This window comes from Oncorhynchus mykiss, chromosome 4 (genome assembly GCF_013265735.2).
Source record: "Oncorhynchus mykiss isolate Arlee chromosome 4, USDA_OmykA_1.1, whole genome shotgun sequence".
Classification (NCBI taxonomy): domain Eukaryota; kingdom Metazoa; phylum Chordata; class Actinopteri; order Salmoniformes; family Salmonidae; genus Oncorhynchus; species Oncorhynchus mykiss.
In genome coordinates, this window is record NC_048568.1 from 23,098,768 (window position 1) to 23,115,720 (window position 16,953).

Sequence of the window (16,953 nt, forward strand, 5' to 3'; positions counted from 1 at the left end):
CCAACCTCAATTACACCCCCTCCTTTCCCTGCTCCTCCTCCTGCCTCCAGCCTCCCTAGTGCTGCCAAACCTCGGGACGAGGAGGAGGAGGAGGAGGAGGAGGAGTGAGGGAGGAGGAGGAGGAGGGGGAGGAGGAGGAGGGTAGAGGAGGAGGAGGAGAAGGATGAGGGTTGCCAAGGCAGTGAACCCAGCCAGCGATGGGCGCTGCGTCCCTGGAACACATCTGCGCTGCGGACTGGCCCAAACCATTTCCACGGTGAATTAACAGCCGTATAATTCAGCTGATATCAATCTGCGGCTAAGACATTGAAAGGAGATGAGGGGGGGAGGGGCACAAATAAAACTCAGAGACGAATTAAAAAGGTCTCTCTCCTCGAGCAGAAGCAATCAGTAGTAACTATTATCTCTTGAACCGCAAATGAAAGGGCTACTCTGTAAGTCTGTATGTAAGACGATGTCATAATACCGATTCATTGTGGATTGCACATCTATATAGCTGTGGTTCCACCTTTTAATTAGATACTGTTTCTACACTCAATAATAGGGTGTCATGACAATCACTCAAGAATCATGCATTTGACAAGGAAGGTATGTGCTGGGAGATGGGCGTGCCCTTGACTTCAGGGTTACCCAGGGCCCCCCTTTAAAAACCAGGGACCGTGAACCAAGCTGGATCATGGATCAGGTCCTCCAGGCCTAGTATTGTCTGCTGGCTCAGGAAGAGGAAAGAGAGAGAGGGCTGTATGGAAGCCATCTATAGGCAGGGAGGGAGGGAGGGAGGGAGGGAGGGAGGGAGGGAGGGAGGGAGGGAGGGAGGGAGGGAGGGAGGGAGGGAGGGAGGGAGGGAGGGAGGGAGGGAGGGAGGGAGGGAGGGAAGAGGGCCTATGGGGAGAACCCTGGCAGGCTAGCCCGACTCCAACAGGCCTGGCCAAAAGAGCAGCACTCCACTCTCCACACCACACCATCTGCTTCAAGAGCGAGGGGTACAATGGCCCCTCAGAGAGTGAGAGAAAGAGAGAGAGAGAGAGAGAGAGAGAGAGAGAGAGAGAGAGAGAGAGAGAGAAGTGTGAGAGAGAGAGAGAGAGAGAGAGAGAAAAAGAGAGAAAAAGAGAGAAAAAGAGAGAGAAAAGAGAGAGAAAAGAGACATTGGGCAGAGTGGGACAGGGCTGTTCTCTTCAAGTATGGCAAGGTGGATTTCAGCTGTCAGACTGATAAGACTGGGCTTTCTCAAAGACACTACTACGCTCTCGCTTCTAAATACAAATGAATTCACAACTAAGAACAATCACAACATTACAAGAGATTACATTGATATATAACGAAATGAAGTATTTTTAAGTCGCATAGATCTACAGACACATGATTCTCTTGATGAATTTATTTCTCTCACAGCTTGCAAATGTAATAGTGATTGGACTTGGGGTGACACACAGCTATTATTTAGCCATGATGGTTTCCTTGTACCAGCTGGCCGAGTGTTATCTGAGCACATCTGACAAGACATCATCATTCACTACAGCACTTCCCCAAAACCCCAAAGTCATGAGAGGAAATAGATGCTTCACTTCCTCATTCCAGGTGTAAGGACAAGATACTCAGAGTCAGAGAACAAATGAGGAAATTGATGGCAGCCATCTGCTGCGCAACGGTGCGGAACGCCGGTGAACTTTAACGCACCCCAAAAAATGTCTGACAATCTGTGCCATCTTTAGTTCTAGTACTACAATGACTTCTATCACTGCTATTACTATTGCATTAAGACTACCAACTGTCACTGTAGACAGTACGACTCACATTCAAAGTCATAAAAAATAACATTGATTGTTAACTTCTAAAACTGGCGTAAACAATCAAAACCCAACCAGTGTTTTTCAAAGCCGTGAAATGAACCAAAGATGAGAAGAAAACAACGTGTATCACATGGCCGCATTGTTCTAACTATTCTTTCCATTAATGGGAGTACATCTGTTAATGCCCCAAAATAATTAACACCACAATAGAAGCAACAGCATCTGGATTATTTGGTTATTATTTTAATTGTTTTATTCTCTTTCTCTCTACCTCTCTCTCTACCTCCCTCCCACGTCTGATTCTCTCTCTCTCTCTTCATCCCTCCATTGGGAGCGACAGAGCAGATGATTATAGATCTCTGGGAAGAGCCAACTCTTGGGTCAGAAGACAAGACAAGGTGCCGTAATGAAAGGCAAACAGCTCGCCGAAAACACCTGTTAACGTCCGCTTCAAAAGAAAAGACTGGGAGGGAGGGAGAAAAAAAGAAGGAGTATTTGGGTGCCGAGCAACAGCTGAAGGCCCCCCAGGCTGTTGACAGATCTTTATGAAATGGAGAAAAGAGAAAAGCAACGACGCCGATTGTTCCTTTTTACAATGTGGGGATGATAAGAGACATGAGGAAACACAGGTGGCCATAAATACACATCTTTACTGAGTCCTCAGGCAAACCCTATCTCCTACACACACACACAAAGGCCGTGCCCTGAGGCGACCACAACACAGACACACATCAACACTAACATACAGTAGCTATACCCTAACATCAATCTTAGATGCTTTAAGACAAGACAAAACAAAGATGCACTCGCGGTCAATTCTCACTAGTAGCTAGTCTGTTAAACCATAGACCATAAACCATAGACCATAAACCATAGCATAGACATTAAATGATCCGGGATAGAGAAATAATGGTTATGGAAGCTTCATGAGTGAAAGGTGTATGTAAAGACAGGTCTATATAGGGGAAAGGGGCTAACTGAAGGGATTAGTGGAGGCTTTTAGGCTCCAGTCCCACTAGGGTGAATGTGATCCTCCCATAGGGACATTAGCTCTTTATCTACAGGCCATGATTGGGGCACCCAGGGGTAAACTATTGGAGTCACTATAGACAGCCGTTGTGCTCAACTTCAGCCTGCTATAGCTTTTGTCTCTTTCAGTCATGTGTCAAATGGGAATCAGGGCTAGAAATGTCATAGAGACATTATCTGACCAATGGTAAAATGATACGTAGGTGACTAGAGTACATTTAACCACTTTGAAGAGAGAAGGGGATATAATACAGTAATTTTGGAGAGAACAGGAAAAGCAATAAGTTTGGTTATTTAGCAATAATATGCAATAGTCATAACAATATCTGATAATATCTAAGATGAACAAGTACCCCATCTATAGCGTCTCTAACTCACTCTCCTACTCAAGTCCCGACCTACCTCCCTCCCTCCCTCAGTGTGGTGAAGGATACGGTGCTGCCTGAGTATGGTGAGATGTCGTTCATGTCGCTCATGTCTCCACACTCTGACTTAATGAGGGACAGGGAGAGCCCCTCTGCAGTGCTCCCGGGGTGGCTGGGAGAAAGCGACCTGTGGTGGTGTCCCATGTGATGCACAGAAGACATCTTGGTCCGCAGGCTGGTGGTCTCCCTGGACAGGTCCATGGAGTCTGGGGAGGAGTGATCCTTCCCTGGGTAACCCCCGGAGGGTGGGCCCAGGGGGCTCGGGAAGGGGTAGCCCATGAGAGGCAGGGGGAAGGGGTGGCGGAAAGACGGGGGGCTGAATCCCATGGAGGCAGAGAGGGAGGAGGGGTGCAGGGAAGGGTGGTGGTGGCCCCCGTGGGCGCCCACAGCTGAGGACTGGTGATGGTGTTCTGTCTGAGTCTTCCTCACCACTAGGGGCAGCGCCTCTGTCTGGTCGTTGGCGCCAGGCATGGGCATGCCACCGAACGAGTCCAGGGGGTTGGGAATGATGACGTCACCAAAGCACTGCAGGCGCTGGTTGGCTGTGTGGAAGTTGGGGCCCTCACCGTTGACCCCGAACCTCTCTGGGGGCATGGGGAGGGGCGAGAAGACCTGGGGGGGTGCGGGGCGCGGGGGCTTGGCGAATACCTTGACCACCGTGTCCACCACCTGGTTCATGGCTGAGTTGAGCTCCTGTTTCAGCGTCTCAGCCAGCTGCTTGCCCTCCGCATGGTGCATGGAGGAGGAAGGACCCTGACCAGGACCTTTCCCCCGGACCAGCCCCTCTCTCCTGGGCTTGTTACCCTCCGCAAGCAGGGCCTGCTCCTGGAGCAATGCCCTGGCCCGGTCCAGGAAGTGTCCTGGGTCCAGGTCTGACATCTCGTTGTCGGAGCGGTCTGCCCGGTCATCTCCCCCAGCATCGGACCTCCCGGCGCTGTCCTCAGACATGTTGCCCAGGTCGTGAGCCAGGTCGTGCTCAGAATCGTCGGTGGAATCATAGATCTGGAAGAACTTCTCCTGCAGCTGGCGCAGCTGCTTCTGCATGTCCTCCAGCTGCAGCTTCAGCTGCCTGCGCTCCTCCTGCTTTTGCTCTTTACGCTGGCACACCAGCTGGGTGAAGCTCTGCTGCTGCTGCTGGGGCAGGCGCTGCTTCCTCTTGTTCTCCCGGCTGCACACCTCTCCTCTGGGGCTAGGCGGCTGTGGGGGGCATTCCATCTCCATCTCCCTGTTCCCGTCCATCTCTCGCTCCCTCTCCCGTTCACGTTGTTCCCGTTCACGATCCCGCTCTCCGTGATGGCGTGCAGGCACCACTACGCTGGGCGAGTGGCTCATGCCTCGGATGATGTTCTCCACGCGGGCGCGCTTGGCCCGCAGGTGCTCATCGTTGAGGCGCTCTAGGTCGAAGGCACCCAGAGCCGAGGGGCGGCCGAAGGGGGAGAGGCACTCTTGGGGGCTGTCCTGAGACGAGTTACTGCAGGCGTCCTCCTGGGGGGCTTCGGAACCCCCACTTGAGAGGCCCGACCCGGGGAACCCCCCATCTCTTCTCTCTCCTCTCTCCCCCCTCTCCCCTCTCTCCCCCCTCTCCCCTCTCTCCCCTCTCTCTCCTCCTCCATTCTTGGCCATGTTGCTCTTGAGGAGCTGGGAGATGATGGTGGCACCAGGGAAGGGCATCATGGCGTCTTCGTACGAGTTGGCTCTCTTCAGGAGCTTCCGGAGCACGTTGGACTTGGAGTCGCTGTCGGTTGCTGTGACGACCCCAGTGGGGCCGTGTGGCTGCACCATGGAGCAGTCTGTGGAGTCTGCGTCGGAGCCGTGGTGGTGGGAGTTGAGAGAGTTCATGGCACTGAAGATGGCTGCTTTGGCGCAGGCGATGTCGGCGCTGGTTGTAGCTACTGCTGTGTTGGCGGCGGTGCTGCCCACTGTCCTCTTCACACCGATGTCCACACGTCTTCTCTTGGTCTGTCTGCTCAGGAGGGAGTCGCTGTCATGGTCCGGCATCACGGGCTGCTGCTATTGGGCCATATCCCACAAAGCCACTCCTCTAGGACCGCTGCTGAATGACACCTGGCAGCAAGAAAACAGAAAGGAAACATGTATGGATTCATTGAAGGGGATGGATAATTTACTTTAAAATGTCACTATATTGTCTGATATCAAAACTTGACATTAAATATATTTTCTAATAAAAATAAATAAATAAAGTCCTAATATTCCTACTACCAAATGTAGAAATAATTGAATAGCAGTGCTCCAGAAAGTGACATCACTCCACTGTATAAAAATGTACCAGCGATACGGTTTTATCTCAAGACTAGATGCAATACCTGAGGACAGGCGGCATCGACTGTCGACTACATGATTCCATTTAGACAACATAACTAATGACTGTAGGGAGAAGAGAGAGCAGAAGGCAGGAGTGATGGGGTCAGAACTAGGCCTTGTCTTTGCATTTCAGGGCAAAGTCCTAACAAATGGCACCCTATTCCCTGTATAGTGCACTACTTTTCATCAGGGCCCATAGGGCTCTAGTCAAAAGTAGTGCACTATATAGGGCATAAAGTGTCATTTCAGACTCAGCCTACATTTTCCCCTGTCTGTCCCCTGTTTCACGCTGCCTCCCTGTGTAACACTGAACCAGTTCCCACGCAACAAAAAGCTGCATAACATTATGATAATTATTTAAGTACTTGTCCTCATTTCCATGTTTGTGCGCTTCAAGCCGGTGCAGAAAACCATTAAGTCATAGACTAAAGAGAAAGGCTGAGGTTGGATTGAGAATGCCATAAAGACACAGTAAACTGTTGCAGTCTTAATTATAATCTCCTCTCCTAAAGTCATCACTACGTCATTTACATTTTAGGCTACATTTTATTACTTTAGATTAGAAGACGCTCATATCGAAAGCAATTCATTAAGTGTATGTAGTACATTAACTATATTCACCCAAACGACATATCACCCCTATTGCAAGTGTTATAGTACTTGTATCACAATGTGCCATAAACATAAAGCCTATTTCCAGACCGCTTCTTAAATTGCACCCTGATCGAATCCACATACTCGCACTGTCAGCTATTCTGGAGGGGAACTTCTTCCAGCCAAATGAATCAGAATATCACAATCTTAAATTAAACAATAATAGAAAAACGACATAAATACAGATAAATAAGCTTATTGATTTTGTGCCAGTAGGGGCTCACTTCTATGGCTTTTTGCTTGTCTTTTCATCTAGCAAAGCTGGTTAATTCTGCTCTAATGAACGGGTCACATGGGTCAACTCTGCCAAGGAGCAACTTAAAGCGCTCTAACAAAAACCTAATGCCTTTATGAAAGGAAACATTTTGTCGCAAACCAGACAGCATCAGTACTGCTATGTAAGCATCGGCTGACAGCTACGCATGCAGTCTTTTGTCAGTGGTATGGGACTTTTATTCAGTGTATTTACAGAATGAATTAACATTCACTGTCAATAGAGAGAAAAAAATAACTTTTATATGAAATTTGAGAATTATTTTATGATATTATTTCACATTCCTCATCTCAAATATTGAGTACCTGTTTAGACAATATCGTGCAAGATAACCAGACTGCATCCTGGAGAGTCCTTTTTCTCAAACCCGGATCCTATCAGGAACACTACTAAAATAAATATTAAGTGAAACAGCAGGGAGACAATCTAATAGGATATCTATATTAATAACATACGTATCGGGTGAATCGGGGTTTTGAAGATTGAAGGTTGTGTGATCTCTTACTAGAGAACATTCATTCAAATCTATACATCCAAATCTGTCAAATACTATTTAAGATTTTAGTACAAGTACAATCAAATTGACAATGCAAATACACTGTCACTTATCAGAGGAGATGTCAAGACATATTTTGAGAGACAAAGTCATTTTTTTATTTAATTATTTAATTTATTTAATATTTATATCTTCTTAAACCAATCAGATATGGATATTGAAAATGGGGCCACAGGAAAAGTATGATTGTCTGACCATCCCATCTTTATCGTCACTTGGGACTCTATGAATCAGCTGTAGTATATGACAATTTCATATATACCATACTATCTTAACCATGCATAACAAGCATCACTTTCTTTTCTAATACACACACACACACACACACACACACACACGCACGCACCCACGCACACACACACACACACACACACACACACACACACACACACGCGCACGGACACACACACACACGCACGCACCCACGCACACACACACACACACACACACACACCACTTTAAATATAAACATTTTTTAGATAGTCTTATTACTGTGTTGTTAAGCAATACAAGAAAAACAAGCAGTAAGATGGAATAACTTATGTTGCGATACAGAAATATATCAAACTAGCACATTATTGCTGTAGCTCAAGGGAAAAGAAACAAGGTTGGGAAAGCTTGACATATTTTGTGGCAAAACAAAAGGAAATATATTACACAGACTAAGCCAATTTTGGTCTATAATAAAACCATGTCTTTGTCTGACTCTGATAAATGGCTCTGGCTCAACTCTCTCTAACCATCCATCTCCATAAGTGCAAACAAGGGTGATATATCTCCAAGAAAACCTTGACTTAAGCGCCACAAGACCTTAACAATGGACTATGTCGTTATCGCTCAAAATAGAGCCCCCAGCACCTGTCTTTTCCGACGGCGCACCTGTCCCCCATTGCCCATGCGCAGTCTATCACTTGGAAGACCTTTCAACAATTTCAAGGAAATATGACCGCAGTTGAACAATGAGCTATGCTCGTCTCTCGAGCCCTTTTAACTCCCCCTCGCTCCTTTTCCCAGGATCTTTCAAACTCTGAGAGAGTGAGAACCGGGCACTGTGAAGGACAAAGCTAAACTAAAAGAAAAGTTCATAACCCCTTTGGATGTGTAACAGAGCAAAGTAACCTATTCAAGCAAGTCTAGTCTAGGACTGAAAATTCTAAATATGACAACAATAAGGCCTGCTAGACTTTAGGCACCAAAAATGGTGAGAGCGGGGTGACGGGGTTGTGCGCCTCTGTGCCAAATATCCCTGTTGTCTCCATAGTGTACACTTGGGACGTTTTTCCCCCGTCAAAATTGTACCGTTCTTGGCACTACCATAAACTCAAGCAGCGAGCGCACTACAAAAAAACTATACCAGGGAAACAGTACACGCACCTATTAGACTGAAACATGTATATAGGCTACAATTCAAATAGTAGATCACATCTAGCCTATCTGATATGTTATATTTCAGATATTAAAAACGATAAAGCCAAGCTTGTTTACATCGAAACGACACACGTTCCTACTAAATAACACTGGACGAATAAAAATAGACATGAAAGAAAAACGTTTATCGGAACAAAGACCATATGCCAACGAAAATGACTGGTGTAGCCGACACAGATGAAAATATAATAGACTTCAGTCTTCGATCAAATCAAACCAACTCAGACAGCCTTGAGCGTCTTTATATGCAAAAAAAAATCATTTATTTAAAATTGACCAAACTTAAAAGACAGTAACTTACTTTTAAAAGTTAGAAATGATCTGTCTGCCAGCGATTTAGAAGGATAAATTCATCCACACATCATCTTCATAAAAATTACGCATCTTTGTCACACTTTAAGTGAAAGAAAAACAATTCAGTCAAATTATATCGTAAAGGTAACGTTGTCTTTCATCAGAATATATTCCGCTGTTTATCATTTTGATTTGTTTATTTTTTTCCGCCCACCGAGCGCACGCGACGCAAAAGAACAAGAGGGAGGTATCTGAGGACAAGGTTACTTACCCCGCAGATGAAGAGAAAAGCGAGCTCCTTTTTACTGCTGAAAGTGAATATGCAGTCTTCCCCCGGGAGACGTTGAATATTATAATTGCTCGGGGAAGGAAGAGCAAGAGTAAAGTGAGTGATAAGCGTGCGCGTAGAACAGAAAAAAAGACATAAAATAGCTATTTTCCGCCGCTCTCCTCTATCCTCTCCTCTCGAGACTGAAAGACTGTGGCGGTGATGTCGTAGCAGCTGGTGTGAGTGTGTGTCTCCGAGGCGCACGCGATGCAGAGCTTTGATGCTCGAGCTCTCCTCCACCAACAAGATTCACTTTAAGACACAGCTGAAGGAAACAGGAAGACGGCGCGTCATAAGCTTGGTGATGTAACGGTTCGTACCTACCAATAAGAACTGTCCATCGGGTCCGGGAGGAGTACAACGCACTAAACTTGACCGAGGAATGGGACTCCGACAGGCAAAAAAAAACCTCTTACTTATCACTTTCTTTACAAATCAGTGAGTGAATATGTAAGAAAATATCATTTTGAAGTGGCTTATCGTTTTGTGATTCTGTCGATAATGTTTTGCATAAACATTAATGTTATGCACATATTGTTGTGCACATATGATAATTGTTCATATTTTAAGACTCTGAATTAAGAGATTTTATGTCACGAATAGGTGTTTATGTCATTTGAACTCATGTAAAACAGTATCCATTAAAACACACATTTCGCACTCATTTTACGCAACAACTTTTCATTTAGATTTTACACCCCAAGTTTGCCATTCAATAAGAGATTCCATTGTCATATCTCAATTGGGCTTATTGGGTTTGTATGGCTGTTTTGTGCAACATTATGCTTGTAACAACGATAAGATATGAACATTGGAGTGTTATTTGTAGGCTATTCTATATTGGATACGTGCGTCTCCAGAGGCCAGGGGTTTAATATGGCATTGGGCGCGGGGGCTCAGAAAGGCATGGTGTCGATATATCACTACCCTCGTTTGATTTACCGACCACAGAGCAACATGATAAGGCGTGACTACATTATATCATGGAATGTCAAACCGTGTGTGATTATTAGCTTATTGCCTGATAACACGGGCTGGAGCCATCTCAAATGCGAGTTTGTGTTAGGCCTAACTTTTATTTAATTCACAGGTCACAGAGTGAGACTCATTTAAACAAAATTCCATCTCTCTTTTCACTGTATATAAATACTATATTTATAACTGAGCAAATATCAGTCTGTGTCGTTATAATGCATTGAAATGATCAATTTAGATGTTAAATTATAATCCTCACATTTCATGTTTTATATTTGATATTCATGCAAGTAGCCTATAGGTGTTTAGTTTGCAAAGATTTGACTATGCCCGTTGGAATTCTTAACCTTACTTTTCCCTTCTGCATATTTTAACTTGAGACACCTGTAACAACTAATCAGCACCTAATCAATTGAATAGACATGGTATTCACTTCGAAATATTTTAGATTAATAACCTATATTTCAGTGTACAATTTTCACGCGTGTTTGTAGATATTTGAACCGGTGTTCTGTAAAACACTCTGTCGTTAGCCCTAGTTCCGTACGTGTTCTATAATTATAAGATTCCTCCCTAAATTATATATATATATAGTACACAAAATGTGTGAATAGAATCAGGCCCTTGTTTCATTTGATACACGATTTATAATGTTATTGAGTCGTATGTTAGAAAAAATTTCAGCAGGCTCCTCGTTATGCATAATATTTTGTGGAGGAAGAACATCCATGACTGTCACTCTGCAACATTAACGGAAAATGGACGTTATAGACTACCACATTATACTATACTCCTACTGTTACATGCACTGACATCACTCTTAATACGATTTCATAGGAATCAGGAATGTGGTTAGCGTCAATGTGCAGGCCTATATAGGCTACATGTAGCCGATGTCGCCTGCATTTCTATTTCTAGGAGTTTTAAACATAGCATAAGTGTAAATTATTATTATTATTATTATTAGTAGTAGTAGTAGTAGTAGTAGTAGTATTTGTAGTATGTAATTCTAATGTTAATGAAACGAAACATTACTCATCAGGTGTGTCTGGGCTATCTTGAATCCAATATAAATTGCACCTATTTTTATGGAGCTACAGCTGTTGTTTTTAAACCCTTAGATGCAAAGTTACAGTCCACTTTTTTCAGTCCATTATGCCTGCCATAATAAAACGAACTATCCATTACATAAACAGGATTCCGACGTGCTTAATCAGAAGTCTTATGATTTTCCAATGTCTTTCTGTCAAATGCCAAAAAGGAAAGGCGAGTCTCTTTTCCATGTCGCAAGCAAGTGTTTTTGAGGGTGAATTAATTTTAATGAAGTCAGCGAACTTTAGTGTCTGGAGTCTCTTTTCCAAAGCAGGTGTCCCGTCCCCCGCTCCCCAACTCGGCCAGTTAATTTGGCTTCATCTCCCCACGGTGCCCTCGGTGCGTACGCTCCATGGAAAAACAGGCCGGGACATTAAATAGACTGTGTTTGGAAAAGGAAGACTCGGATGAGGTGTAGCGGAAACGTGTTCGTTAACACTGGCACCTCTTATCTCGGTCCATTCCAGATGGATCAACACTATTTATTTCAAACAAATTTTTTCCTTTTTGTCGAGTGTGCCGCATCACCACCTTGATGGCCACGGCTGATAAGCGGCGCATTACGCGCTGATGGGTGACTTTATTGACATATTTATTAGGGATTGAGTTGGTGGATCAACACGGGAGGAGGCATTAAGGGAGAGAATAAAAACATGCTTTTCTCCCAGAGGTTTTATTAACGTACATTTTAAACTATAATCGGCTGGCTGGTCTTGGTAATAGGCGCGCGCACAAGTCAGGCAGGGAGGAATTCTGAGATGGGTCACTGGCCTCCTTACTAATTTTGCCCAACAACGGGTCTCAAGAGAGAAACATTTTGGATGCTGATTTAATTACAATAAGGAGTATTAATTACTATTAAAATGTATTATTAATATTAATATTATCATCATTCTTGTGTTTTATTATTATTATTATTATTATTATTATTATTATTATTATTATGTATTACTATTATTATTAATGATACTATTATTTTACACAATTACACACCACATTGCTATACATAGCAAAGTATTTTTTTATTTAACTATATGGTTATTATTGAATTATTTCATGATAAGTACATTTCATTTATTCTATTATCAATCATCAAAAATGTGTAGACTATTCATACACATTCACCAGAATCTCAGTGCATGAATACCAACTGGCTTATAACCAGCAAGGAGCCTACATTCAGATCTGTACAACACAAACTAAAAGACAGTGCAATGTGATTTCCCAGGTAACTACCTACGATGACATTATTCTGGGAAACGCATGCAGGTTTTGAGAAACAGGCATAAGGAGGTCCATCAACATAAACAGACAAAAGTACATGTGGAAGTAGCCTGTTAAGCAATGATGCTTACAAAAACCTCTCAATCAGATAATGACATGATTATCTGACCACAACGCTCCACGCTTTTCACAAGACACAGTTCTCCGAAAAATAATCAGAGGAGAGAGTGATGGAGGGGATGTAGTGAGAGAGAGAGAGAGAGAGAGAGAGAGAGAGAGAGAGAGAGAGAGAGAGAGAGAGAGAGAGAGAGAGAGAGAGAGAGAGAGAGGGAGAGAGAGAGAGAGAGAGAGAGAGAGAGAGAGCGAGAGAGAGCGAGAGAGAGAGAGAGAGAGAGAGAGAGAGAGAGGGAGCGAGAGAGGGAGAGAGAGGGGGGAGAAGAGAGAGAGAGACAGAGAGAAAAGAGGTGCTATTTGTGAAAACACAGGCAAAGAGAGGAGAGAGAGAGAGAGAGAGAGAGAGAGAGAGAGAGAGAGAGTGTGAGAGAGAGAGAGAGGGAGAAAGAAAGAGGTATAAAACTAAAAGCTGTTTTGTTCCAGAAAGGTCTCGGGGTCCCTGCATAAAAAGGTTCTCGCTTGGAGAGGAGAAAAGAGAAGAGGAGAGCAGGAGAGAGACGGCAGCGAGCGCTGGGAATGAGTAGGCGTCTCACACTCTTACCAGGCCCAACAGGATGCACAACCTTACGACTTGATGTATTCAAGTGTAATCAGAGACACGCTCACTAGAGAACCAGGGCCCTGCAGGTGACAACGATGATGATGATGATGGTGGCTCTGTAAGGGAAATAGAAAAACATTCATCTGGATGTTATGTGTTGTACTGAAGAAAAGTCAGCGAGAGGACTTAAAGAGGAAAACTGTACTTGGAAATTAGGATGATTAGGTTACTATCTATGTCAATTGAGTCCCACAGTGGAGGTGTCATGATACCCATAAAACCTAGCGGTCAAACAGGGAAATAAATGGTTCCAATCATTTTTCCACTATTTATTTTCCCATAAGGATTTAAAAAAACAACACTTAAAATAGGTTTACCATGATATGACATTTTGATAACCATGTAAATCTCTCATGGACATGGTCACTTTTATCAATATATTAGTCTCTATTTACTCTCAGATTCAAAAATGCTAATTAGCATCAAAGTAGACATCATGCAAGACTACAAATCCCTGCAAGCTCCCACACGTCAACTCTAGCTGACACCTTTGTTAGCAAGCATTGTCTCCATAAAGAAATTGCACAAGACAGTTCACAGAATTGTCAATTTAAAGAAATGTAGACAATTTATGAATTACTACATTTAGCTAACATTAGATAGTTAATCTAAAGATTGTTACCTTTGCCTCAATTCGGCAGTCTCTTCCAGATCATCATTTGTAGTTCTTTATGATAGCCACATTAGCTGCTATTTAGCATTTCATTTTTGGGGGGTAAATACAAGCAAATATATTGCTAAAAGTCACCTTGTCCTAGAGACAATTACACGGTTCTCTAAACGTCTCACCAAGGTAAGCCTACTCGAAACACAGCCCTTATATTAAGTGTCCCCTATAGGAAAAAAATAATGGTGGAAAAACGATTGGAAACATTTCCTTGTTTGACCACTAGGTTTTCTGGGTATTATGTCTCCTACTGTGGTACTCTATAGGCGGTGTTTACACAGTCACCTCAATTCTGATCTTTTGCCAATTGGGATTTTGGACCTATCAGATCTTTTGCCAATATTTGGGAAACCGATCAGAATTGGTCTTTCTGTGTTAACACAGCCTATACCTCTGTATTTATAGGATGAATCTGCACAATGACTAGTCAAATTGATCATCCACGTTATGAATAAATGGCACAAGGACAGTGAGACTGTGGTTCCTGGTGATGCCCCTCTCCTTTTCTTCCTGATGACTGACTGACTGCCTGACTGGCAGGGTTAGACTGCATCGCTGGATATTGTGAACAAGATCCAATTAATGCAGAAAAATTTAATCTGATGTCTCTCTAACTCTTCTCTGAGAGGAATGAGTCATATTTTGTATTAAAAAACACACACACACACACACAACATTTTGACATATACCTGTTGATAAGAGTAAAGAAGTAGTGGGGAATGATGTAGCCTAATAAAAAATATATATAAACACAATCTCCTACTTGGAGAAGTGTGTCATGTTATTTGTATAATATGATATTCAGTTCAGAAAACATATCTTGGAATTAATAGGCAATTAAAAAAAAGCTCACTGAGGCAGAAACAAATATGGCTTCAGTCAAACCCTCATTAAAATTGCAGAAATTTTCTGAACATCTTAATTGGTCTTACAAAGGCCTTACATCTTCGCCTGTTGTATGTGCTACAACTGCAGTTAGAATTACAAACTGACATCTACATTTAGGTTTTCAAAATGTGGCAGTACAGGAAGTTTTTAAGCACACAGTAGAGTGTCTCTTTAGCCAAACCTTGAAATGCAGAATCATATATCAACAAAGTAAATGAAAGACGGGGAACACAACTGCTGTCAGAGTAGGGAGAGCAAAATCAAAGAGAATCTATGCAAGGCAGGCAGTGGACTGAGCCGACCGACCGAAGCCCACTGCGCGCCTTGGAGGTGCTTCGGCAGAGACGCTCTGAAATGCCCTGGAACTACATTAAACCCAGCCAACGTCCTTAAAACAAACAATGACACCATGAAATAGATAGAGGTTTATAGTGCTCAAAGACAAAGAGCCCCCTCAGCACTTCTCTGTCATCACTTCTCCCTTTATCCCCCCCCCCCCCTCTGAGAAAGAGAGAGAAAGAGAAAGAGAAAGAGAAAGGGAGAGTGTCATTGAAACACACACAGCACCCACAGGAATGACCAACATTGTTTGTGTTGACCTCTCACTTGTCAACTACTAAAAAATAATATGTTTGTGGCTTACCATGCAGTACTGGGGTAGGCTAAACAAATATTATGTCTGTGGGTTCTAAAACTATTTTGCCTATGGCATGGCTTTCCTATGTGGGTCTGTTGCAGGTTGCAAATACATTATCCAGCATTTCCGACAGTTAACCATACCACCAAGAAGGCATTTTAAGTGTCCAGTTCTGCACTGCTTCTGTGTGTGGCTCCATGGTGCGTCAAAGCTCCTCTGTCAGTGGCGACCCGTCAATCAGGGAAGCACCCCCAGATCATCACCGATCGTCCACCAAACGTCACAGTGGGTGCGAGACCTGGAGAGGCCTACAAGCCACAGTGTCTCGCACCCACTGTGAAATTTGGTGGAGGATCGTTGATGATCTGGGGGAGCTTCAGCAAGGCTGGACTCGGGCAGATTTGTCTTTGTGAAGGACACATGAATCAAACCACGTCCAAGGTTGTCCTGGAAGAAAACTTGCTTCCTTCTGCTCTGCCAATGTTCCCAAACTCAGAGGATTTGTTTTTCCAGCAGGACAATGCTCCATGCCACACAGCCAGGTCAATCAAGGTGTGGATGGAGGACCACCAGATCAAGACCTGGTGGAGAGCATGCCAAGACGCATGAAAGACCTGGTGGAGAGCATGCCAAGACGCATGAAAGACCTGGTGGAGAGCATGCCAAGACGCATGAAAGACCTGGTGGAGAGCATGCCAAGACGCATGAAAGACCTGGTGGAGAGCATGCCAAGACGCATGAAAGACCTGGTGGAGAGCATGCCAAGACGCATGAAAGACCTGGTGGAGAGCATGCCAAGACGCATGAAAGACCTGGTGGAGAGCATGCCAAGACGCATGAAAGACCTGGTGGAGAGCATGCCAAGACGCATGAAAGACCTGGTGGAGAGCATGCCAAGACGCATGAAAGACCTGGTGGAGAGCATGCCAAGACGCATGAAAGACCTGGTGGAGAGCATGCCAAGACGCATGAAAGACCTGGTGGAGAGCATGCCAAGACGCATGAAAGACCTGGTGGAGAGCATGCCAAGACGCATGAAAGACCTGGTGGAGAGCATGCCAAGACGCATGAAAGACCTGGTGGAGAGCATGCCAAGACGCATGAAAGACCTGGTGGAGAGCATGCCAAGACGCATGAAAGACCTGGTGGAGAGCATGCCAAGACGCATGAAAGACCTGGTGGAGAGCATGCCAAGACGCATGAAAGACCTGGTGGAGAGCATGCCAAGACGCATGAAAGACCTGGTGGAGAGCATGCCAAGACGCATGAAAGACCTGGTGGAGAGCATGCCAAGACGCATGAAAGACCTGGTGGAGAGCATGCCAAGACGCATGAAAGACCTGGTGGAGAGCATGCCAAGACGCATGAAAGACCTGGTGGAGAGCATGCCAAGACGCATGAAAGACCTGGTGGAGAGCATGCCAAGACGCATGAAAGACCTGGTGGAGAGCATGCCAAGACGCATGAAAGACCTGGTGGAGAGCATGCCAAGACGCATGAAAGACCTGGTGGAGAGCATGCCAAGACGTATGAAAGACCTGGTGGAGAGCATGCCAAGACGCATGAAAGACCTGGTGGAGAGCATGCCAAGACGC

The 16,953-nt window shown here is 44.4% G+C and overlaps 1 protein-coding gene and 1 long non-coding RNA gene across 3 annotated transcripts in view; one reads left to right on the forward strand and one right to left on the reverse strand.

Moving 5' to 3' along the window:
• LOC110522431 (prospero homeobox protein 1) overlaps positions 1-9,522 on the reverse strand; it is a 39,561-nt gene extending 30,039 nt beyond the window's left edge. The window contains exons 1-2 of one of the 2 annotated variants that reach the window (XM_036975938.1): positions 9,044-9,522; positions 3,254-5,308 (exon numbers count right to left, since the gene is read on the reverse strand). In XM_036975938.1, the coding sequence (XP_036831833.1) occupies positions 3,254-5,242 (1,989 nt within the window). In that variant the 5' untranslated portion in view covers positions 5,243-5,308; positions 9,044-9,522. Of the gene's footprint in view, positions 1-3,253; positions 5,309-8,779; positions 8,899-9,043 lie in introns of those variants that run through there. The other variant, XM_036975939.1, reaches the window with a different exon arrangement.
• Positions 9,081-14,306, forward strand: LOC118964451. Its single transcript, XR_005051498.1, has 2 exons — positions 9,081-9,538; positions 12,989-14,306. It is a non-coding gene; the product is annotated as an uncharacterized LOC118964451 (long non-coding RNA).
• The last annotated feature ends 2,647 nt before the right edge of the window (positions 14,307-16,953 follow it).